Source organism: Ailuropoda melanoleuca, chromosome 8 (genome assembly GCF_002007445.2).
Source record: "Ailuropoda melanoleuca isolate Jingjing chromosome 8, ASM200744v2, whole genome shotgun sequence".
NCBI classification, from domain to species: Eukaryota; Metazoa; Chordata; class Mammalia; order Carnivora; family Ursidae; genus Ailuropoda; species Ailuropoda melanoleuca.
In genome coordinates, this window is record NC_048225.1 from 19,269,458 (window position 1) to 19,293,480 (window position 24,023).

Below are 24,023 nucleotides of genomic sequence, written 5' to 3' on the forward strand. Positions count from 1 at the left end.
CAGGCGCCCCTAATTATACTTTAATAAAAAAGTAAACATTCATTTGTAGGAAAAAAACAAAATAAAAATAACGATTTGATATTTTCACTTTTCAAACTATCAAAGATTTCCAAATCTGATAATCCCTCATCATCCATCTCCAGAAATTTTTCATCTCGCCCTAGTCTCTGAATTTCTAAGACTAAGTTTAGTTTCTTAATACATTTAGTTTCTTAATTTCTTTAATTTCTCATATTTTCTAAATATTCCTGTCTATATGTGTACTTTTCCTTATGATAATAACTGGTATCACCCATGTCAGTCTGTTGCTCTCTTGGGGCCTTCCTGGGCAGCCATGCCCCTGGATTGCAGGGACCATGAAGCTTAACTAGAAAGATCCTGCCACATCTGAAGCATTTTCCACATTGGTTGAGTGGATGGATGTTTGGGAACAGTCATAGTCAAAGTGCTATAGCTTGGGTTAGGTTCTTACTTCTGTAACTACAACCACTGTGAAGACAATCTCCTGTAGTTAGTCCACCATAGGCCATCCTCTGGAGGCCTTTTTGGCCTCATTGTTAATGTTTGGTCAAGTCTTCTGAGAGCTCCTTAGTTTGTCCTCACTTGTTGGATCATTTTTCCTCCAGGCAAGCTGTCCATGCTAAAGCTGTTAGAGAGGCTCCCAATCTCAACCAGGTTTGCTCTAGCTCCTCTTCTGTGAAGCTCCATGCTCTGTCTGTACATTAGTTGTACTGGTTCTGTCCTTTCCCTTTGGTGGGTTCCCTCTTGGGTGTCCATGAAATACTCCCACAGTAGTGGGAGTCTGGTCTTCAGTCAGGATTATTTTAATCCAGCACAGAAGGTTTTATAAGTCTGAATCTTAAAAGGTATGAATTGAGATCTCAGTTCCTTTCCTTCCAAGCAGTTCCCTTGGCCCCTATATGGAATTCCTCATCTGTTCCTATGGTGGGCTCTGCAGGCCAGAGGGGGACATTAGGGGCAGTGTTTACGATCTTGTGAATCCCTTCTAGCAAAGCCACTCAAATCTGGCTTTCCAGATCATATATCTAGTCAAGACGACTTGCTGTTCCCATCCATATAAAGAAGCAAACAACAACTGGCAGCTTGGCTCACTAAAACCATTGAGAGTTCTGCCAAATGAAGCATTCCATTACATGATGAAAATACAAAATATGTATTTTTTAAACTTAGCATGTACTTAACCATATTAAGAACATGATTTTTTAAAAATTTTATGTATAATTTAATAAAAATAATATAAAAATTATTAAAACTTTCTAAAATTGTTATTAAGAGTTTAACCTGAGTTAAGACCTAGGTTGAGTTCCTTAAATGTATGATATCACTTAACTCTTAAAAAATCTTGAGGCAGGTATTACCACTTGGGTTCTTCAGATGAAGAAACTGAGGCTAGCAAGCTGAGGAGCTAGGGCTTGAAATGCTTATTTAAAAATGAGGAAGCAGAAACTCATGTAGGTGAAAATAACTTGAGCCACACCAAAGGAGTTATGTCTTAGTGCACACTGTGTATCTGGCATTGTTCTGAACACATTAGATATATGTACTTATTTCATTGTCATGGCAAACTTTCTGATTTACCAGTCTAGTGCTAATCCCACTAAAATCAGCTGTCTCTTAAAATGGAAGGGAATTTACCTTTCCTATTAAAAAAAGCTACTCTTGCACCATGTATCTAGACATCTGGATTTTTTTTAGAAGTTATCCTTGAACCAGTGTGTAAGCAAATATTTGCTGAGCTGCACCTATTTTATTTGGAAGCCAGTTTGGTCATTGGGATATCCCAGGATTAAGGGATTAAACCAAGCCATGTCCTGTAGGCATACTGAGTCTCAAGGCTAATGAGAATTTAAATGCATCATCCTGGAATCACTGTATAAAAATAGGATATTGGAATTCCACTCTTTGTCAATTTACATTTTCTGTACTGTAAAATAAATGGATATAACCCAGCCATTCTCATTTCATCTCTATCTCAATACTAACATTCTAATTCCTGCAACAGTTTTCACTTGTTCCTCAAAATAAAATCAAAGCTTTGACAACTTGGTAACAGAGGCCCTCTCCCATGGTTTCCTGCATGGTACTGTTTGGGTGATGCTCTTAGAGTCTAACACACATCCTAGTTCTGGAGATGTTTCATACCCAAAGCAGACGGACTTTCCTTGCTGTGTTTGACACTATACTCTCAGCTCTTGGAAATTGTCAGCATAAGCATTGCTCATGAGCATCATGTTTTCAAAAGTGTAATGAAAGACTTAAACAAGGACCCATGTGATAAATTTCCCATTGATTTGATTTGAAAGGAAGGTGTCTCTGAAAATAAATTAGCTTGATTCTTCTGGCAAATGCTGGAACATTTTAACTTCATGTATTTCATTCATTTACCTAGCTGCTAGGAATCTAGCATCCAATTATATATTTTCATTATTGCTTGTGGCTGGTAACCTCTACCTTCTTTTTTCTCTTTCATATCTTTTCTGCTTCTATATCTTTTATGTTTATAACTCACCTCAAACCCTTTGCCAGCAGACACAGGATAAAGATCAAACAGTGTTTTAGATTTGCATTTTCTCAGCTCCCTCTCTAACTCACTACAATTGATTCTTGAGGTCTTTCATATTCTTGAGTTCCTTTTCATGTTACAGTGTCCTTATCCTTTCTAAGTAGATGGTTTCATGAAAGATCCATCTGCGATGGTGTGTTTCTACCCAAATATCCCAGAAGCTCCATCACCAGTTATCTGTGGAGAATTCGTCTTCCTCATGGACCGCTCAGGAAGTATGCAATGCCCCATAAGTAAACAGGATCAATCTCAGCTTCGCATAGAGGCAGCCAAGGTAAAGCTAATTTCTTTCTCTTCCAGGTAACACGCACAAGTGGGGATGAATCTCAGGAGTTAAATTAGAGTCCATCTGGAACTTTGGGTGTGTTCCCCATCTGCGCTACATCTAACATGGCCACCCTGAGGCTAGCCCTGGGATATAAGGGCCTGGACTCATGAAGTGGGCGCAGGTCCACCCCCTCAACAGTTAGATTGGCAGCGTCTGTGGGTGTGAGAGGATCCTCTCTCACTGGCTTCCGTACTCTCTTCCTTCAGGAAACACTGATTTTGCTGCTGAAGAGTTTGCCATTAGGCTGTTATTTCAATGTCTATGGATTTGGAAGTTCCTATGAGGCGTTCTTTCCGTAAGTTTCTAGAAAGCCCATGGAGAGTCCAGAAAGATACTTTAAGGGACTAGATTTTTGAAGGAAGTTGACTTTGGCATTGGGTGTTTCAGGTGAGGGTGTTTACAGTGGGGGCCTCTCAGTTCGGGGACTTGGTACTGCATGATGTTGAACAGCACGATGTCATTGGGCATGTTTGTTTCTTTCTCAGGAATAGTGTGAAATACAGTCAGCAGACCATGGAGGAAGCACTGAAAAGAGTTAAGCTTATGCAGGCTGACCTGGGGGGCACAGAAATCCTGACGCCACTCCAGATCATTTACAGGGAACCTTCCATTGAGGGCCACCCCCTTCAGGTAGGAACTGGAAGAGAGCTGATAGAAGGCGAAAGAGGGAACGAAAAATCGCTGTTCAAGAATCCATCTCCCTGAGCTTTGTTGTAGGATTGTTAAAATATGATATATAATTTGGAGTCTTCAATCCTATAGTAAAGAGAAAAGGACAAGAGGCATGTCATAGAGTTCGTCTTCTTTAGCTCTGTGCTGTGGGCTGTGGGTGATGGACGTCCTTTTGCAGAGTGCCACAAAAGCCGTAGATGAGACGAGAAGGGGGAGGTGAGGAAAATCCCAGGTGCCCAAGAAACCTTGTGAGAACGTGGTACAAGTGACTGTGGCAAGGTAGGGACCTCGTGCCAGTCTGAGGAGACATCAGTCTCTGCAATGAAATGGTCGATTTTTCCCAAGGGCGAATTCCGGTATTTTAAAAATGATCTTCACAGAGATTTGATGAATGTCTTCTTTCTTTCGACAGCTTTTTGTCTTCACAGATGGAGAAGTTACTGACACATTTAATGTAATCAACGAAGTCAAGAGAAACAGGCTGAGGCACAGGTCGGTGGAGAATGTGATTTCTGGGTGACTGACCCAGGTAGGGCCGCCTGTGGTCTAACCCACGGGATACCAGTGGTGACAGTCCTTTCCGAGGATACAGTGATTCAAGAATTTTAGTTTTACTGGCTGACAAGTTTTTTTTCTCTCTATCATTTCCACCCCTCTCTACTAAAAGATAAAAGTAATTTTCTAAATAACATCAGTAACACCACAAAGTCATTGTCCTTTATTCTTTCCAAACCACAACGGAAACAAAAATTGAATAGTAAGACAGTTTTTTAAAATTATGAACATTTTTATCAAAGTAAAACATACACAAAGCTACACAAATTGTAAGTATACAGCTGATCACTGTATCACTTTGATCACTATCAACTTTTTCCTCTCAAAAGGAAATAGCTTTCCTAACTTATAACACCGTGGATTATTTTTTCTTGTTTTTAAGTAAAAATAAATGGGTTATACAATATGTTTTTGTTTTTGTGTATCTTCTTTCCCTCAGCAGTATGTTGATATTCATACATGTTTTGCATGGAGCTGTGGTTAATTTTTATTGGTGTATAGTATTCCGTAGGGTGATTAGGCCATAATTTATTGATTCTATTGCTGATGGACTTTGGTTTAGCTGCTAAAAATAATTCTTCTGTGAATATCCTAGCATACTTACATATGTATTTTTTTTGTACATGCACACATATGCATGTATACATACTTATTTCATATATATGTGTATGTGCCTATGTATATTTCCAAGTTACCACACTAATTTAATTCATACCAACATTGTATGAGGGTTCTAGTTGCCCAGCTTCCCATCCAAAATTTGGCGTTGTTTGTCTTTGTAAATCTTAACTAATTTTGTAGGTGTAAAGTGGTATCTCATTATAGTTTTAATTTGCATTTTCCTGGTAACTAATGAAGTTGAGTGCCTTTTCATGTTTATTAACCAGTTGCATGTCCTGTTTTGTGATGTACCTTCAAGTCTCTCCTATTTTTTTTCTGTTAGACTTTCTTTTTTTACTGATCTCTAGTTCAATCTGTGATCAAGATGCAAGGACTTCATTAATATGTTCTGGAAATATATTTTGTCCTATTCTATAGCTATCCTTTTCACTCTCAGAATGATATCTATTGATTAATTGTTGTTCTTCGTTTTAATATAGTTTAATTTTTTAGTCTTTACCTTTACAGTTAGTGTTTTTTGTGTCCTGTTAAAAGTCTTTCCCTACCCAAGGTCATGAAGCCACTTTTGTTTGTTATTTTCTAGAAGTTTTATCATTTTTTCTTTTATAGTTAGATCTATAGTTCTCCTGGATTTAATTTTTGTGCATTGTGGAAGGTAGGGGCCAATTTTCATGATCTCTTCATGTTGATACCAAATTGACCCTGTACCATTTATTGAAAAGTTTGTCTTTTCCTCCCTGATGTACAGTGTCACAAATAAGCATCTATACATGTATTGATTATTTCTGGATCCTTTGTTCCATTCCATTAGTGTATTTATCTAGACATGTGCTAGAACTATACCAAATAAATTTATGTAGCTTTCTGATAAATACTGATTTCCAATAGAGTGAGTACTCAACTTTTTTTCCAGGATTGTCTCAGCTATTCATGACTCTTTATATGTGTATTTTAGAATTAGCTTGTCAATTTTTATCTAAAAAGGAGACTGTTGTTGATTAGAATTGTATTGACTTTAGGGGTGCCTGGCTGGCTCAGTCAGTACAGCATATGACTCTTGATCTTGGGGTTGTGAGTTTGAGCCCCAAGGTGGGCATAGAGATCACTTAAAAAAAGAGAATTGCATTTATTTTATAGATCAGTTTTGGGAGAATTTAGTATTTACCAGACTGAGTATTTTAATCTGTTTATATGGTATGTCCATCTGTTTATTTAGGTCTTTTTTGATTCTTCTAAATATTTGCTTCCAATATTTTATTTAAAAAATTTAAATCTATAGAGAAGTTGCAAGAATAGAACAATATACTCTTGCCCCAGATGTCAACATTTTCCCACATTTGCTTCACCTGTTTTTTTTTGTCTGAAATATTTGAGAGCAAGCCACAGATATTGTGATTCTTCATATGCAAATAATAATGCACTCGTCTTCTAAAAGCAAGGACATCCTGTTGAATAACCACAATAAAACTACTAAATTCAGGGTATTTAATGTTGAGATGATACTATTATCTAAATACAGGCCATATTTGCCAACTTTTCTTTTTTTTTTTTTAAAGAAATTTTTGAAAAAGATTTACATCTTTATTTTAGGGGGGGCAAGGGAGAGTGCATGAGTGGTGAGAGGGGCAGAAGGAGTAGGAGAAAAGCAAACTCCCTGCAGAGTCTGGATAATGACACTGGGCTCAATCTCAAGACCCTGAGATCATGACATGAGCCGAAATCAAGAGCTGGATGTTTAATGGTCTGAGCCACCCAGCTGCCCCAACAAGTTTTCTAATAATGTCCCTTATAGATTTTTTTTTGTCTTTGCTTTTGTTCCAGGAGGAAATCCAAGACCAAATATTTTCATTGTTATATTTCTTTAATCTTCTTTACTCTAGAAGAGATCCTCAGCTTTTTGTTATTTTTTTTTTTAAAGATTTTATTTATTTATTTGACAGAGATAGAGACAGCCAGCGAGAGAGGGAACACAAGCAGGGGGAGTGGGAGAGGAAGACAGGCTCATAGCAGAGGAGCCCGATGTGGGGCTCGATCCCATAACGCTGGGATCACGCCCTGAGCCGAAGGCAGACGCCTAATCGCTGTGCCACCCAGGCGCCCCTTTGTTATCTTTTATGACACTGATATTTTGAAAGAATACTAGCTAGTTATTTTTGTAGAATCTCAATTTATGTTTTTTAACTATTTAAATTCATGTTTAGGGTAATATTAAATATTTCAGGGAGAAATATTCCAAAAGTAATGTTGGGTCTGGTGTTAAGTTTGACTGCTTAGTTAAAAGTGTATTTGACAATTAACTTTGAAATTTTGTAAACATCCTGTTCTCAACAAATATTAGTCACTAGATTCAGCATTCGTTGATGATTATTGTCCAAATGTTATTACTGTAGATGGTTACAAATAGTGATCTTTACATCAAAAACTTGGGATGTACTGTATGGTAACTAACATAACTTAATAAAAAATTATTATAAAGAAACCAAAAATAACAACAACAAAAACCAGTGATTTTTAAGTTCTGTCAAATTTTCCAGATTACTTGGCATCCTACTGTAGAGTTTCTCTTCCCCCTCCATCCCTCCCTTCCTTTTGTTGTATCAATATATACTTTTGGATTCTTTCATTATTTTTCAATTTTTAAAGATTTGTTACTTTCATTTTTCATTTAGATTCTCAAAATTCCAGATTTGGTCAGTTGGGAGCTGCTTTTCACTTGCTCCTGTATCTTTTTTGTGTGCCTCTTTGGTTTTGGAAAATTTCCTTTCTTTCTTATAAAAAGAGTTTCAGACTCACCTATACTTTCCCATTCCTGTAGCCAGCTATTTCTACAAGAAGCCTCATTTCTATTAGTGAAAATGAGAAATAGAAGTCGATATTTGAGTATTAGGTGTAACTCTTTGTTACTGGGCTGTGATTGATTGTAGGCATTTTTGGCAGACTGAACCAGCAAATGTTAATTTGTTTTTTTTAACTGATGTCCTTACTTCCAAGGTAATGACATAACATTCACTCTTTTTTCTTCTATTCCATATTTGTGTTTTCTTTCCTCCATGGTGAAAAATCTGGTTTCCCATAAAATTAGTAAATATATGCATTTCCTTAATGCAACAATACACACGAAATCTCTTTATAATGTTTTCTAATTCTCTGTGTAGACACCTTTTTTATTAGATTTTCCCTAGGTGATTTCCCCCATTTTAAATAGTATTTTTGAAACATTTTTATTTACTGGGCACTTATTTCTATGTAGAAATTGGTTCTAATAGCTTTTAAATTTTACATTGACTTTTTATTCATTGACTTTGCCTTATTTAAATATTAATTCTAATAGTATATTTGTAGATTCTTATAGATTTTCTGTGGGTAATCATATTTGCAAATAATGTCAGCCTTATTTTTTTCCTTTCCAGTTCTTACATCTTTATTTTTCTTCCCTTCTCTGTTGCCCTGGAAAAGGGTTTTAGTATAAACCTGAATAAATGTGGTCATAGCTGGCATTTTTATTTTACTTTGGCCTTCAGGGGAATGTGTTCAACACTGCATCAGTAAGTGTGATTGTTGGGCACTTGGGTGGTTCAGTTGGTTAAGCATCTGCCTTTGGTTCAGGTCATTATCCCAGGGTCCAGGGATCTAGTTCCCCATCGGGCTCCCTGCTCAGTGGGGAGGCTGCTTCTCCCTCTCCCTCTGCCTGCAGCTCCCCCTGCTTGTGCTCTCTCTCTCACTTCCTGTGTCTCTCTCAAAATAAATAAATAAAATCTTTAAAAAAAATAAGTGTGACTGTTGGCTATAGGTTTTTTAATAGATATCCTTTATCAGATTAAGGAAATTTTAATTCTGTTTTGAGAGTTATCAGATTAAGGAAGTTTTATTTCTGCTTTGAGAGTTCTTTGCTCTTTTCTTTTTTTTACTAAAATAATGAGTGATTGTGGAATTACATCAAATGCATTTTTTATATCTATTGAGATAAGTGTATGATTTTGTCCTTTTTTCTTTTAATATGTGAATTATAATGACTAGTGTTAGACCAACGTTGCCTTTCTAAAAAAAAAAAAAACCAAATTAGTTATGATCTATTAACCTTTTCTATGTATTTTTGGATTCGGTTGGTGAATACCTGTTTACGATTTTTAAATCAATTTTTGTGAGAAATATCGACATATATTTTCTTTCCTTGTAATATTCTTGGCAGGTTTTGAAATCAGTGTTATGCTGGCTGGCATAATAAAATGAGCTGAGAAGAGTTGTCTATTTTCTATTATCTGCAAGGTTTTCTTTATTAAATGTTTACTAGAAGTTGACAAGAGGCTTTTTTTGTGTGGGAAAGTTTTTAAATATCTTTCATTGAAAAGAACTAGTCATGCTTCTATATGTTTTTGCTTTTTATGGGCATTTGTATATTTTATCTAAATTTTCAAATTTCTTTGCCTAAAATTCTCTTATGTTGTATTGTCTTATGCTGTTGCGAAATTTTGTAGAATCTGTGATATATTACCTTTTCGTTCCTGCTGTGGGTTATTTGTGTCTTCTCTGTTGTTTTTTTTTTTCCTTGTCCTAAATGCTTGTCAATTTGAATAATCCTTTCAGAGCACCATTGCTTTTGAGGTTTTGAAATCCTGTCTATTATATAGTAGCTTTTAATATCAATAATGTTTCCCCTCTCTTTGTTATTTCCTTTTAAATTCACCCCCATATATATTCATTTCCCTTTAAATTCTTTGGGTTTATTGGCTGTTCATTTTCTAACATCTGGAGATGGGTGCTCAAGTGGTTTATTTTGAGACTTCTTTTTCTTTTCTAATATATGGATTTGGATCCTTAAATTTAAGCATATCTACATCTGAATCTTACATCTGGATCTGTGACTTTCTGTTGACATCCATTTAAGATTTTCCTAATTACCATTATGATTTTCTAAAGCCTATGTTACTCAGAAGTATAGTGTATAATTTCCCAATATTTGGGGATTTTTCTTTTCTGTTATTAGTTGTCAGATATTTTAAATGAAAAGTTGTAGAAATTATTTGAGCCTCTAGATGATGTTATCTTCCCTCTGCGAAGATGTAGTCTTTGCTTCTGATGGATTGCTAGACTAGAAGCAGATAATTTGAGTCCAATTAGAGTCAAATGAACTTCAGTCATTTATTGGCTGGTTTATTTCAGATTCACCTCTACCTCTGGGTTGTAGTTCTACAGGGTTGTATTAAAAAACCTGGGGTGTCTAAGGGCAACTTCTCTTTGGAAAGTCCAAGTCTGAAACCACTTGGCTTTTCAGGCTTTGAGCCATCCATTATACCTGGCAGCTTTAAGGGGTAACGGGATACCAGATGTCAGACTCATCTCTCTTGCCTCTCTCCTCCCCCACGTCCTGGAGCATAGATCCCTGTTGTTTTGGTAACCATCTGATGTTTTCAAAAAGATTATTAATAATATTGTATACAGCTTTTCCAGTTCTGTACTAGCTGAAACAACTTTGGCATTGCTGTGAGCAGAAGGTCCGATGGCATTCTACTTCCAGTCAAAATCACACGTTTAAGTTCTACTTCTGCTGCTTGCTGGCTGTTTGGATAAATCAACTGAACTCCCTAAGTCTTAGTTTCCTCATTTGAAAATGGGAGTAATAGCAGCACTTACCTTATGGGTTTACAGTGAGGGTTCACAGAGCATACAGAAGCAAAGCATTAGGAACTGTGCTTGACACAAAATATGTGCTATATAAATTTTTGCCATTATTATAATTATATTCCTTATTATTGTCAGCCACAAGAAGCACTTAAGTAAATTCTAAGCATATTGTTAGCCATCTATAAATATTGCTAGTTTTAGTTTTATACATAAAACCCTTAAACGTACACATAAATGCCCTTTGTAAGCCATAAGGAGTGTAGGCTTCAGTTGCAAGATTGTGTTGGAAATTTGAAGATGATGATATCAAGATGCTGGCAAGCTGTGGTCTCTAGGGGGCACGGTCAAAGGTAGGTTACCATAATTAGAAGTTCGGTTCTTAGCCCTACAAGTTTAGAATATTAATCCTGATGCTGACGTCACTAGAATTGGGGATGATGACTCACACTAACCTAATTCAAAAGAGATTGATACATAAGCCAAAAATTCCAGTGTATTAATTTACAATGAGAAGTCCCCTTGTCATGCCTTCTAAAAATGCTTGCATTCGTATTACCAACACATTCTGTTTATAGACAGTTCTATTTGGGAAGCCAAATTGTGATTAAAAACCTTGGTGCACATGGACTATGGCAGGGAGAGAACTCTCCAGTTAGAACTCTTTCCCACCCTAAGACTGGTCTTGCCAGTGCAGATATGGTTCCAGTACAATGTTAGTCAAGCACTGACGATAGTGTCTATTTTGCCCTAACTCACCACTATCTGATTAACCCATTCTTTGGATTTATTATTAAAATAATTGATGAAGACATAGTCCTGTGATTTTTGTTTTTTCCTGCTCCTAGATTCAGTATAATATATATATATACAGTATTATATATTTATACAGTATACTATATATATATATATATTTGTTGCCAGGGGATCTTATGGTCAGACAGACCAGTACTCAAATGTCATCTCTACCATTTAGTAGGTATGTGATCTGGGACATATTTCTTAAATTCTTTGGGCTTCGGTTTCATACCCGTAAAATGAAACATAAGCCTGCCTTTTAGGAGTCTTGTCATGATTAAACTACATCATCAGTTTAAGGCATTTGTCTCCTGAAATATAGAATGTGCTCAACAAATTGTAGCTATTATGCTTTTGGTCAAGGAAGTAGACTATCTCTTTATGTATTCTTGACTACCTTGTATTAATTTTATATTTCACTCCTTGGTGCCTGTCTCTAAGCTCTTACCCTTGTACAATTGCAGATGCTTTTCCTTTGGTATCGGAGAAGGAGCCTCTACAAGCCTAATAAAAGGCATTGCCCGGGTGACAGGCGGCACGTCAGAATTTATCACAGGCAAGGACAGGATGCAGTTCAAGGTGAGGCACAGGGCTTGTGTCCAGAGAGGGTGATCCAGAGGAAGTGTGGAGCAGGGGGGACGTTGCCATGAGGGCAGAGACATCAGCTTGACACCAGGATTCACATTCTTACATCCATAGCGCCTTGAGCTATAATACATACATACATGGTGGGGCTACTTTGGGCCTTATGTAGTTTCTGGAGAAATGGCATCCGGTCCTACCAGTTGGAAGCCCAGAGACAAGATGCTGGAAGAGGTTAGAGCTTTGTGTTTAAGACCAGAAATAGAGAAACAGAGAATTTTGACTGTCATGATTGAGAGTCTAGATGTGTGCTTGAGGAACTATTTTGGTTGGCTATATCCTGTCCTCCATGCACATGAGACAAAGAAAACAAGAAGGAACAATTGTAGTGCAGCTGGCAGATTGATACGCCATTTGGTTAGTATGCACAAGGGAAGGCATCTTCTAGCTCTGCTTATACTTGTAAGTTCCTCTTTCTCGGGCAGTGTCATCCTTTACCTTATTCCCCCCTTACCATGTCCTAGTATAGTTTAAGGAATAGACATAGCACATACCATGTTGCATAGAACATGGTGCGTAATAAATATTCAGCTAACAGTGGATATTATTGCTATTATTATTTTTTGTGCTGATTCTGTTCTCTTTCCTCCACCAGGCTCTTAGGGCCCTGAAACGTGCTTTACAGCCTGCGGTAGACGATGTTTCTGTGAGCTGGAACTTGCCTCGTGGCCTGTCTGCTAAAATGCTTTCACCAGAACAGACTGTCCTCTATAAGGGTCAGAGGTTAATCGTCTATGCCCTTTTGAGTGGGACCATGCCTGTGAGTTCCTCTTCTTTTTTGTTCCTCTTATCAGAATAGCTACTTCCCTAAACTCTGTTCTGGACAACTTTCTTAAAACTGGTGGAGTCTCATCAAGAGATCGTACTTGCCAGATGGAGCCAGCCTATCCCCCTCTCCATAATTTCCGGTTTCTGGTTTCCTGAGCTACTTGGTTCCTAGTCAGACATTTTAATGTGTTGGGCTAGGGAGCAGCCTCAGTTGTGACCTTTCTCTTGGTGACCTCTCCCTTCCATCATGTCTACTCTTCTCTATTTTGTAGCCAGCAGAAGCGACCGGAGAAGTCGACCTCAAGTACACACTCCAGGGCAAGAGTTTTGAGAACAAGGTGACATTTGCTCTACAACCCAAGCCTGATGACAAGTGAGAATTCAGTTTTGCTTTGCTGTTCCCTTCCCTTCCTTTCTTTCTCTTTCTTTCTTTCTTTCTTTCTTTCTTTCTTTCTTTCTTTCTTTCTTTCTTTCTTTCTTTCTTTCTCTTTCTTTCTTTTCTTTCTTTCTTTCTTTCTTTCTTTCTTTCTTTCTTTCTTTCTTTCTTTCCCATCATTGAGAGGGTCAGTTTCTTTCTCTTAATTTGGGGGGCTCAGTTGTGTCCCTACAATCACTTCATCTTTCTAACCCATTCAAATCTTATCTCTCCCTTTATCTGGCTTTTTCCTCTCCCTGCTAATGCTAACTTCTGAGGGCCCTGAGTAACTGGCACATGCGTGCTCTTCCTTAAGTCATGGGAATGATTCTCTTTTAGCTTCACCATTCACCGCCTTGCTGCTAAGTCCTTTCTCCAGACCAAGGACATGGGCTTCAGGGATACTCCAGCAAAAGATAAAAAAGATGTGCTAAAAATCAGCATTGATTGTGGAGTCATAAGCTCCCAGACAGCCTTCATTGCCGTCAATAAGAATCTCAACAAACCAGTTCAGGGGCCCCTGACTCGTAGAGATGTTCCAAGGCCAATGCTGTTTGGTGCAGCTTTAATGATGCCACAATACGAGGGATGTGGTAAGTTTTGCCCCCTTGGAACTCAGGCAAATTAAGGGTTTTTGGATATCTAAACACATCATTTGAAGTAAAAGCCTGTGATGATGATTTTTTTCCCTATCTCTCCACATCTAGGATTTCTGGCTGGTGTGGTGCCTTTCTAGGGAACCAGAAAATATGCCATAGGCAAGGAGATTTTAAATAATCCAAGCGAAAAAAATAAGGACAATTCAAACAGAAAGTGCACATAAACACTGAGTATTCAAACTATCTAAATCTGAAGCGGATCCTATTGATAATTCGATGGTTAATGATTATACAGAAGGCTGATGGTAGTGACCTGGGAGCTTTAGGGGATGGGTGTCCCAGGTGAAAGCCAAGCAAGTATATGCATATAGATATGAGGGGCTTGAAGGTTAGAATCAGGTGGAGAAATTCCCTAGGCAGGATTCTATGGCTGGAGGGGAATGTGTGATCTGAGTTGTAGGGGCAGGCTTCAAGGTGAGCCCAGAGTTTTGTTGAGACAACTGTGTGTATAATGGAATCAGTTATTTAAATAGAGCAACAAAAGAACAGGAGCAAGTTTAGAAGGTAGCATGTTGAATTATTTTTGAGTATTTTGAACTCGAGATCTGTATGGAATATGCACATGAAGTTGTCCAGTAGGAAAACAAATAGATGGGTTTGGTGTTCAGAGGAGAGCTCGGGGATAAAGATACACATCTGGCCATATTTAACATCTGGGTCATAACTAAAATCAGGAGAATAGATGAGATTTTTCATAGGGCAGAGGTAGAGTGAGATGAAAGGGGGATGAGATTGAAACACTGAAGAAAACCCAGTATCTAGGGATGGGTAGCAGAGCATTCCTCAAGCCAGAATAAAAAAGAATGAAGTAGGAAGAAAAGACATGAGTGCACATTCCAAACGAAGGAAACTATGATATAACAAAGGGAGTTATCAAAGTATCAGATACCGCAGGCAAGTCAAAGTCAAAACTTGAAAGGGGATAATGGGGTTACTATCAAAGACGTTCTTGCTAATGTAATCAAGAGCAAATTCATTGGCTTAGATCGGGAAAGAATCTATATTACAGAATGTTAAAGAGAAAGAGAGGTAGAAAATGGGCGTATAGATACTTTTGAAAAACATTTAGCCGAAAAGGGGAATAAATAGAGAGTGATATGTATAGACGTTGTAGAGTTGAGGTAGATTTTTGTGTGTTTATTATATCTCTTTACAATTTCAGAAAGGGAGAGATCTGAGGATGTTCTAACACCAGTAGGAGAGTGTCAGCAGAGAGGGCTGACATTTTTGGGCGGGGGGAAGGGGTAGTTAATTGAGACAGGTGTTTGAGGAAGAGAAGATGACTCATAGAGCAGCAGGGGAAGGATTAGCCTGTAACAGGACAAGTATTAGGACACTCTCCCACTGTTGCCAGGAAGAGGAGGAAAGGTGGTGGGATTCGATTCTAGTTCACAGAATGAGAGACAAGAGCTTGGAGTTTCTGTCTGATAGGTTTTCAATAGTTTTAATGCAAGAGACAGCAAAAGTGACTAGTGAGTATGCAACAAGAAGTGGTAGAATAGAGGGTCTGAGGAAAGGGTTTGAAGTAGGTCTGTGGGCAACTGGAGAGTGAAATTCCCAGGGAGAAATAAAGCATTGGCCAAGGGGTGTTGAGGGTCCAGTTTAATTTTGATACCTTAACTGTTTTAGTGGCGCTAAACTAGCAAAGGGAAGCACACCCCATGTGATTCATGTCAGTGGGACTCAGCAGCTTTGATGTAAAACAAAGGGGGCAGAGTGTTGGCTCACTTTCGAGGTTGGGGTTTTGCCAGATGGGTGTGATGAAAAGGAAATCAGATACTTGGAGTTGGAGAGACTGGTAAGAGGGTGGTGAAGTGTAGGACCGGGGATTGAAACTAAATAGAAAAGAGACTAAAGATAGAAGGAAGGGGATTGTAGGGAAAAAGCAGAGGAGACACAGATTGAGAGGTCCAGATGAAGTCAAAGACCAGGTAGAAGGCAGATCTCTGAGTTAGAAGGCTGAAAAAATTCAATATTGTATTTAAAAAGTAGGATTCTCGTGTTTTTGTTTTTGGTTTTTTCAGTTTGTTTTTTACAGGTGGAACAGTTCTGCTGGATAACATGATTCTGGCTTGGGAGGGAGAGGCTGAAATAGAATGGAGGCTGAAGCCATTTGATTTGAGCAAGTCAAGAAGCTTTGAATGAGGGTGCTGGATAGGGTATCTACAAGGGTACTGAAATCTCTCCAGATGATGGCAGGCCTTGCAATGAAGTACAAGTCTAGAAACTAGCACTCAGCTACTTTAGTGAATAATGGGGAGTGACAGAGAGATTGGAGGTTGACAGCACTAAGAATACGAGGAAGGCAATCCAGAGTGGAGCAGTATGAGCTGGATGCCACAACTGGGACTGAAGAGGTTGCCAATCCCACCTTCTGAACCTGGGTACTTGGGCTATTGTACCTCGAGGGAGCACCCTGCGAGAGGGATAGAGGGAGAACAGTTTTTGGAAGAAAAAATTAGTTTTTAAGTTAAGACAAGTAGTTGGAAAAAAGCCTCCTATAATGAAAGGAAAGATGCAGGAAAAATCATTGTCAGGTATCAAGGTTCCAGAGGACACAGTAGGAAGGGCTCAGGGGGTGAGGGTGTTTGTAGGAGATGGGGTCATGGGAGAAGAAAAAAATGTACAGTAAAGATGGTGGCTGAGGCAGACATGGATAGGAGGGCAGGTGTCCCACATTCTCAGGGCCCTTTTCCCATAGCAGAGAGCAGAGGGGCCTCAGTCTTAATGTCTGTACTGGTGTTTTTCAGCTCTTCCAAAAGCCATGTCCTCCTGCCCTCTTCCTACGACTCAGTCCACACGGACCAGTCATTACAAGGGTACGTCATATCAGCAGGATGTTTGCAGACCGTGTAGGCCCATGGTGAGCAAGGACCTGTGCGCTCTAGGTAAGCATCTTTCCAGGGACTTTTTCCTCACCCCTGTTTGTCTGTCACCTGTGTAGGACTAGACGGAACCGATGTTCTTGGTCATAGACTAAAGAAGAAATGCATGTTTCTCAAAAAGGCCTCTCCTCAGATGGAAAGGGCTCATTCTCCTACCAGTAGGATGAACTTGGAAACTCACTGTACAGGTGAGATGGGCCTCAGTTCTCTTCTCTGATCTGTGGGACTGAAGAACTAATCTTCCACACACTACTTCCTTTGGCTTCCACTGCCTGGGAGGGAATCTGTTTGAAACATGTCAGGCAGAGGGTGAGATTGTCCAGTCTCTGTGTTTGCCAGGGTCAGCCTTAGATTAGTCTATGGTATGGACCCGGAAACCTAGCCAATGGAGTCTGGGTTAAGCCCTGGTTAAATATACCCCTGTTGCCATCTCAGCTCATCCAGGTGGCCTGCAGGCCCGGGTCCTCCCCCTGCAGAACTCTGTTGGCAACCTGTTTGGGCCATCTGCTGCGCTAGTCAGCCTTTTACAGGTTGGGTTTGAAAAGAGATCTTCCTGATGCTGGCTAATGACTTCCGTTGTGTGACCAAAGGGTGTTCTTGGTCATTACCTTGTGTTCCGAACAGCCGGGCTTCTCATTTACGTGACAAATTGAGTCAAAGTACATTTCATCACCAAGAAGTACCTTTTCTACTAAAACTGGCTTAAAGGCAACTTCTTTTTAGTCTCCAATTTTTGTAGCAAGAGTTTGTGGTATACAGTTGTTTGATCCTTTAAACATCTTGTTTGCCATTTACCCTCTGGTTATTCATTCTCTCTAGGTTGCTAGTTAAAGAGAGGCCTTCAAGGTCTGAGGTGGAGTCAGGTCTCTTGTCTTCCCAGTTACTGTGGGGTTTTAGGTAAATTAAGTCACTTTTCAGAGCTTTAGCTCCCTCAGCTGCACAACTACTCATCTCACAGGGTTCTCATGCGAAAATTCTTAATTTTAGTCACAGAGTAGTTTCTCAGTTTGTGTTAGTTCCCTAGGCCTTCCTAACTTAGAATATTCCGCTTTGACCTTTTTCTCTTACGAGTCCTCTTACCAAAGTAGAGAGAAAAATTACCCAGGAGTGTTAGGCTTTTGGTTTTTGTGAACTAAATAGCAACTACTTCTTATAGGGAGCCAACAAAGGGCCTTCTAGGTATTTTGCATTCTTCCCCATGCATTAGGCATTATTGGCTCCAATTTAGAAAGAAGGCTGATATTCCCATGTTTACATAACTATTGCGTTTTGAGAGTTAGCTGAACTGAGATTCAGACGTCGACTGTTGAAATTCAGAGCCTTAAATTTTTTTTCCCCATAAGAGTAGAATTGTTTTTCTAGTTATGGTTTTTCTTGCCTGCTAATATCTAAGTTGCTCTAAGCACATCATCATCTATGATGGGGGATACTTTCTGTGTTGTCTTTAAGCAATTGTCAAACCACCAGGATTAGACACTAGACTACTCTGAGGTACATTGCTGAGTGCCTCCTTTATATCTGCTTTGTTTTAAAATTTTTTAAAATTAAAATTCAAGCTATATTTGTCTAGAATTTTTTTAATATATGTCAGGTTTTCAGGCCCATTAAATAGGACTGGATAAAGCGTTAAGCAGCATTATCATTACCTTGTTGCTAAATTTTTAAGTGCAGCTCTCCCTAGAGTTAGCATATCACTCAGATGACCTACATTGTCACAGAGAAAACACAGGGGAAGGACTAAACAGGCTTCACTCTGCACCCTTGCGATAGCCCATCTCTGAAGTCAGCTCTGTCTTTCTCAGGTATGCTAAGGGGTCAATAGCTCCATAATTTCTCACCCTCTCTTTTTTTCTTCCCCAAAGTCTTTGGAGATAATCATCTTGTGCAGCTGATTTCCCTCCAGAATGCAGATGGTTCCTGGTATCTGGATGAAAATCTGGCTGAGATTCTAGGTAAAAGTTTGGAAGACCTACTGGCTGCAGTCCCTGTCAAGGTAAGAGTCAGAGAAAAAAGGGAGGATGCATGTTTTTGAGGGGTTGGGGTCAGTAATGAGATTTGGAATGAATCATTGTTCATCTGAGAAAGGAGAATAGAGGAGGCCGTAAACTAAATTAATTTCTCATAAACAGAGGTCGAAGGTTTTTCTTGGTGTGTTAGAACAGAAAGAACAAGGAACTAATAACCTAGTTGGTGGGAGTTGATGGATGACAAAGGGAAAGCAAGCATCCTCTTTCACTTTATATTCCCTGCCAATCATCTAATATTTTTTGAGCAATTACTCTGTGCCAGACAGGGTGGCAAGCACTTAACATCCACGTATTTATTCATCATCATAATTAAATAAGGTAAATCCTATTCACATTGCTGTTTATAGAGAACTATAATGATGTGTCTGAGTTTAGCCAGCCAGTCAGGGGCAGAGCTGGATTCGATTCTAGAATTGTCTTCAGGACCCATGTTGCTTCTCTTCAAACTAAAGGACGTGGTCCACAAATGAGCAAAATTTTACTGAAGTCAGGATACGTGAAGTATTAATAGGGATGACCTAGTTATTTCAAATGTGTTTGAGTGTGCTGACGAGGGCAGATTACATTCCACAACTTTAAGGTCACTGACCAAATCTTCTTTTTTTTTTTTTTTTTTAAATTTTATTTTATTATATTGTGTTAATCACCATACAGTACATCCCCAGATTCCGATGTAAAGTTTGATGCTTCATTAGTTGCGTATAACACCCAGTGCACCATGCAATACGTGCCCTCCCTACTACCCATCACCAGGCTATCCCCTTCCCCCACCCCCTCCCCTCTGAAGTCCTCAGTTTGCCTCTCACAGTCCATAGTCTCTCATGTTTCATTCCCCCCTCTGATTACCCCCCTTTTCTTTATCCCTTTCTTCCCCTACCGATCCTCCTAGTTCTTATGTTCCATAGATGAGAGAAATCATATGATAATTGTCTTTCTCTGCTTGACTTATTTCACTTAGCATTATCTCCTCCAGTGCCGTCCATGTTGCAGCAAATGTTGAGAATTCGTTCTTTCTGATAGCTGAGTAATATTCCATTGTATATATGGACCACAGCTTCTTAATCCAGTCATCTGTTGAAGGGCATCTCGGCTCCTTCCATGATTTGGCTATTGTGGACAATGCAGCTATGAACATTGGGGTGCATATGGCCCTTCTCTTTACTACGTCTGTATCTTTGGGGTAAACACCCAGTAGTGCAATGGCTGGGTCATAGGGTAGTTCAATTTTTAACTTTTTAAGGGACCTCCACACTGTTTTCCAGAGTGGCTGTACCAACTTGCATTCCCACCAACAATGTAGGAGGGATCCCCTTTCTCCACATCCTCTCCAACAATTGTTGTTTCTTGCCTTGTCTATCTTTGCCATTCTAACTGGCGTAAGGTGGTATCTCAGTGTGGTTTTGATTTGAATTTCCCTGATGGCTAATGATTTTGAACATTTTTTCATGTGTCTGTTAGCCATTTGTATGTCTTCATTGGAAAAGTGTCTGTTCATATCTTCTGCCCATTTTATGATTTGTTTATTTGTTTCTCGTGTATTGAGTTTGAGAAGTTCTTTGTAGATCTTGGATACCAGTCCTTTATCTGTGGTGTCCTTTGCAAATATATTCTCCCATTCCGTGGGCTGTCTCTTAGTTTTTTTGACTGTTTCCTTGGCTGTGCAGAAGCTCTTTATCCTGATAAAGTCCCATAAGTTCATTTTATCTTTTATTTCTCTTGCCTTTGGAGATGTGTCGTGAAAAAGGTTGCTCTGGCCGATGTCATAGAAGTTGTTGCCTATGTTCTCCTCTAGAATTTTGATGGATTCCTGTCTCACATTGAGGTCTTTCATCCATTTGGAGTTTATTTTTGTGTATGGTGTGAGAGAGTGGTCAAGTTTCATTCTTTTGCATGTAGCTGTCCAATTTTCCCAGCACCATTTATTGAAGAGACTGTCTTTTTTCCACCGGATGTTTTTTCCTGCTTTATCAAAGATTAGTTGCCCAAAGAGCCGAGGGTCCATTTCTGGGTTCTCTATTCTGTTCCATTGGTCGATGTGTCTGTTTTTGTGCCAGTACCATGCTGTCTTTGTGATCACAGCTTTGTAGTACAGCTCGAAATCCGGCATTGTGATGCCCCCAGCTTTGTTTTTCCTTTTCAACAGTTCCTTGGAGATTCGGGGCCTTTTCTGGTTCCATACAAATTTAAGGACTATTTGTTCCAGTTCTTTGAAAAATGTCCTCGGTATTTTGATCGGGATAGCATTGAAAGTGTAGATTGCTCTGGGTAGTATGGACATTTTAACTATGTTAATTCTTCCAATCCATGAGCATGGAATATTTTTCCATCTTTTTATGTCTTCCTCAATATCTTTCAAAAGTGATCTATAGTTTCTAGCATATAGGTCCTTTACGTCTCTGGTTAAGTTAATTCCAAGGTAACGCATGGTTTTTGGTGTTATTGTAAATGGGATGGATTCCCTAATTTCTCTTTCTTCAGTCTCGTTATTCGTGTATAGAAATGCAACTGATTTCTGGGCATTGATTTTGTATCCTGCCACCTTACTGAATTGTTCTATAACTTCTAATAGTTTGGGAGTGGATTCCTTTGGGTTTTCCATATAGAGTATCATGTCATCTGCAAAGAGAGACAGTTTGACTTCTTCTTTGCCGATTTGGATACCTTTGATCCCTTTTTGTCTTCTGATTGCTGTTGCAAGGACTTCTAGTACTATGTTGAATAATAGTGGCGAGAGTGGGCATCCTTGTCGTGTTCCTGATCTTAAGGGAAAGGCTTCCAGCTTTTCCCCATTGAGAATAATGCTTGCAGTAGGCTTTTCATAGATGGCTTTTATGAGATTGAGAAATGTACCCTCTATTCCTACACTCTGAAGGGTTTTAATCAGGAAAGGATGCTGTATTTTGTCAAATGCTTTTTCTGCATCAATTGAGAGGATCATATGGTTCTTGAGTCTTTTCTTGTTGATATGATGTATCACATTGATTGATTTGCGAGTGTTGAACCATGCTTGCATCCCAGGTATGAATCCCACTTGGTCATGATGGATAATCCTTTTAATGTACTGTTGGATTCTATTAGCAAGGATCTTGTTGAGGATTTTGGCATCCATATTCATTAGAGAAATCGGTCTGTAATTCTCCTTTTTGAGGGGGTCTTTGCCTGGTTTGGGGATCAAGGTAATATTAGCCTCATAGAATGAGTTTGGTAGCTTTCCTTCTGTTTCTATTTTTTGAAATAGCTTTAGGAGAATAGGTATTATTTCTTCTTTGAATGTTTGGTAGAATTCCCCAGGAAAACCGTCTGGGCCTGGAGTTTTATTATTTGGAAGGTTGTTTATCACTGACTCAATTTCTTCATAGTTAATTGGCCTATTTAAGAAATCTATTTCTTCCTGTTTCAGTCTTGGTAGTTTATAGGTTTCCAGGAAGGCCTCCATCTCTTCCAGATTGTTTAGTTTTTTGGCATATAGCTGTTGATAAAAGTTTCTAATAATCCTTGCAATTTCAATGGTGCTGGTCGTGACCTCTCCCTTTTCAGTCATAATTTTAATAATCTCAGTCCTTTCTCTTTGTTTTTGGACAAGTTTTGCCAGTGGTCTATCAATTTTATGGATTCTCTCAAAGAACCAGCTTCTAGTCCTGTTGATCTGCTCTACTGTGGTTCTGGTCTCTAATTCATTGATTTCTGCTCTAATCTTGGTCAACTCCTTCCTTGTCAGTGGGTTAGGCCTGTCCCTCTGTTGCTGTTCCAGTTTCTTGAGGTGAGAATATAGAAACTGCATTTTAGATTTTTCTATTCTTTTGAGTGAGGCTTGGATGGCTATGTATTTCCCCCTTAGGACTGCCTTTGCAGTATCCCATAGGTTTTGGACCGTTGTGTATTCATTCTCGTTGGTCTCCATAAATTGTTTAATTTGTTTTTTGATTTCCTGGTTTATCGAGTCATTCTTGAGCAGGATGGTTCTTAGCCTCCAAGTGTTTGAGTTTCTTCCAGGTTTTTCCTTGTGGTTGAGTTCCAATTTCAGAGCGTTGTGGTCTGAGAATATGCAGGGGATAATTTCAATCTTTTGGTATTGGCTGAGACCTGTTTTGTGTCCCAGAGCATGATCTATTCTTGAGAATGTTCCATGGGCATTTGAATAGAATGAGTATTCTTTGGTTCTGGGGTGTAGTGTTCTATATATATCTATGAGGTCCAACTCGTCGAGTATGGCATTCAAAGCCTTTGATTCTTTGCTTAGTTTTTGCCAGGGTGTTCTGTCTATTTCTGATAGTGGGGTGTTGAGGTCCCCTACTATTACTGTGTTCTTATCTATATGTCTCTTTATTTTGGTTAAGAGTTGGCTTGTGTATCTTGCTGCTCCCCTGTTGGGGGCATATATATTAATAATTGTCATATCCACTTGTTGAATACTTCCTTTAAGAATAATATAGTGCCCTTCTGTATCTCTCTCTATGGCCTCTAGTTTAAAATCCAGTCTATCTGATATGAGAATTGCTACTCCAGCTTTCTTTTGAGGTCCATTTGCGTGGAAGATGGTACTCCATCCCCTTACTCTAAGTCTGAATGCATCTTTGGGTTCAAAATGAGTCTCTTGTAGACAGCAAATGGATGGGTCATGTCTTTTTATCCAATCTGCAACCCTGTGGCGTTTTATGGGAGAGTTTAAGCCATTTAGATTGATAGAGATTATTGACAGATATGATTTTAATGATGCCATTTCTCTTTAAAGTCTTTGTATCGGTTGTGACTTGCTGCTCTGTATCACTCTTGGGGCCTTTTTACCTTTATAGAGCCCCCCTTAATATCTCCTGTAGGGCTGGTTTCGTGGTTACGAAATTGGTTAATGATTGGCGATTTTGGAACGTCTTTATTTCTCCATCAATTCTGAATGACAGCTTTGCTGGATAAAGGATCCTTGGCTGCATGTTTTTCTCTGAAAGAGCTTTAAAAATGCCCCCCCAAGCCTTTCTCTCATTCCAGGTCTCTGTAGACAGGTCTGACGTAATCCTGATACCTTTGCCTTGGTACGTGAGAAATTTCTTTGCCCTGGCCGCTTTCAATACTGTATCCTTGGATCTAATATTTGCGAATTGCACTATGACATGCCGTGGCGTAGGTTTGTCCTGGTTGAGCTTGGATGGGGTCCTCTCTGCCTCTTGGACACGAATGCTTGTTTCCCTTGCTAGATTAGGGAAGTTTTCAGCTACAATTTGTTCAAATATCTCTTCTAGACCTCTGTTTTTCTCCACCCCTTCAGGGATGCCGATGATTCTGACATTGGATCGTTTCATAGAGTCAGTAATCTCCCGTAATCTACATTCGTGGGCGTGGATTTTTTTAAGACCAGCTTCTATTTTCGTTTTTTCTTCTACTAACCCATCCTCCAATTCGCTAACGCGTTCCTCTGCCTCGGTGACCCTGGCCGTCAGAGCCTCTAGTTTTGACTG

The 24,023-nt window shown here is 39.1% G+C and overlaps 1 protein-coding gene across 7 annotated transcripts in view; it reads left to right on the forward strand.

Moving 5' to 3' along the window:
- Window positions 1-24,023, forward strand: part of VWA5A (von Willebrand factor A domain containing 5A) — a 34,310-nt gene that overhangs the window by 5,419 nt on the left and 4,868 nt on the right. For 4 of the 7 annotated variants that reach the window (XM_034666009.1, XM_034666010.1, XM_019808982.2 and 1 more), the window contains 11 exons: window positions 2,686-2,858; window positions 3,119-3,207; window positions 3,398-3,542; window positions 3,997-4,076; window positions 11,642-11,756; window positions 12,415-12,579; window positions 12,860-12,960; window positions 13,342-13,595; window positions 16,412-16,480; window positions 16,606-16,734; window positions 18,409-18,539. In XM_034666009.1, coding sequence (XP_034521900.1) covers window positions 2,686-2,858; window positions 3,119-3,207; window positions 3,398-3,542; window positions 3,997-4,076; window positions 11,642-11,756; window positions 12,415-12,579; window positions 12,860-12,960; window positions 13,342-13,595; window positions 16,412-16,480; window positions 16,606-16,734; window positions 18,409-18,539 — 1,451 coding nt within the window. Of the gene's footprint in view, window positions 1-2,685; window positions 2,859-3,118; window positions 3,208-3,397; window positions 3,543-3,996; window positions 4,077-11,641; window positions 11,757-12,414; window positions 12,580-12,859; window positions 12,961-13,341; window positions 13,596-16,411; window positions 16,550-16,605; window positions 16,735-18,408; window positions 18,540-24,023 lie in introns of those variants that run through there. The other 3 variants (XM_034666012.1, XM_034666013.1, XM_034666014.1) reach the window with 3 other exon arrangements.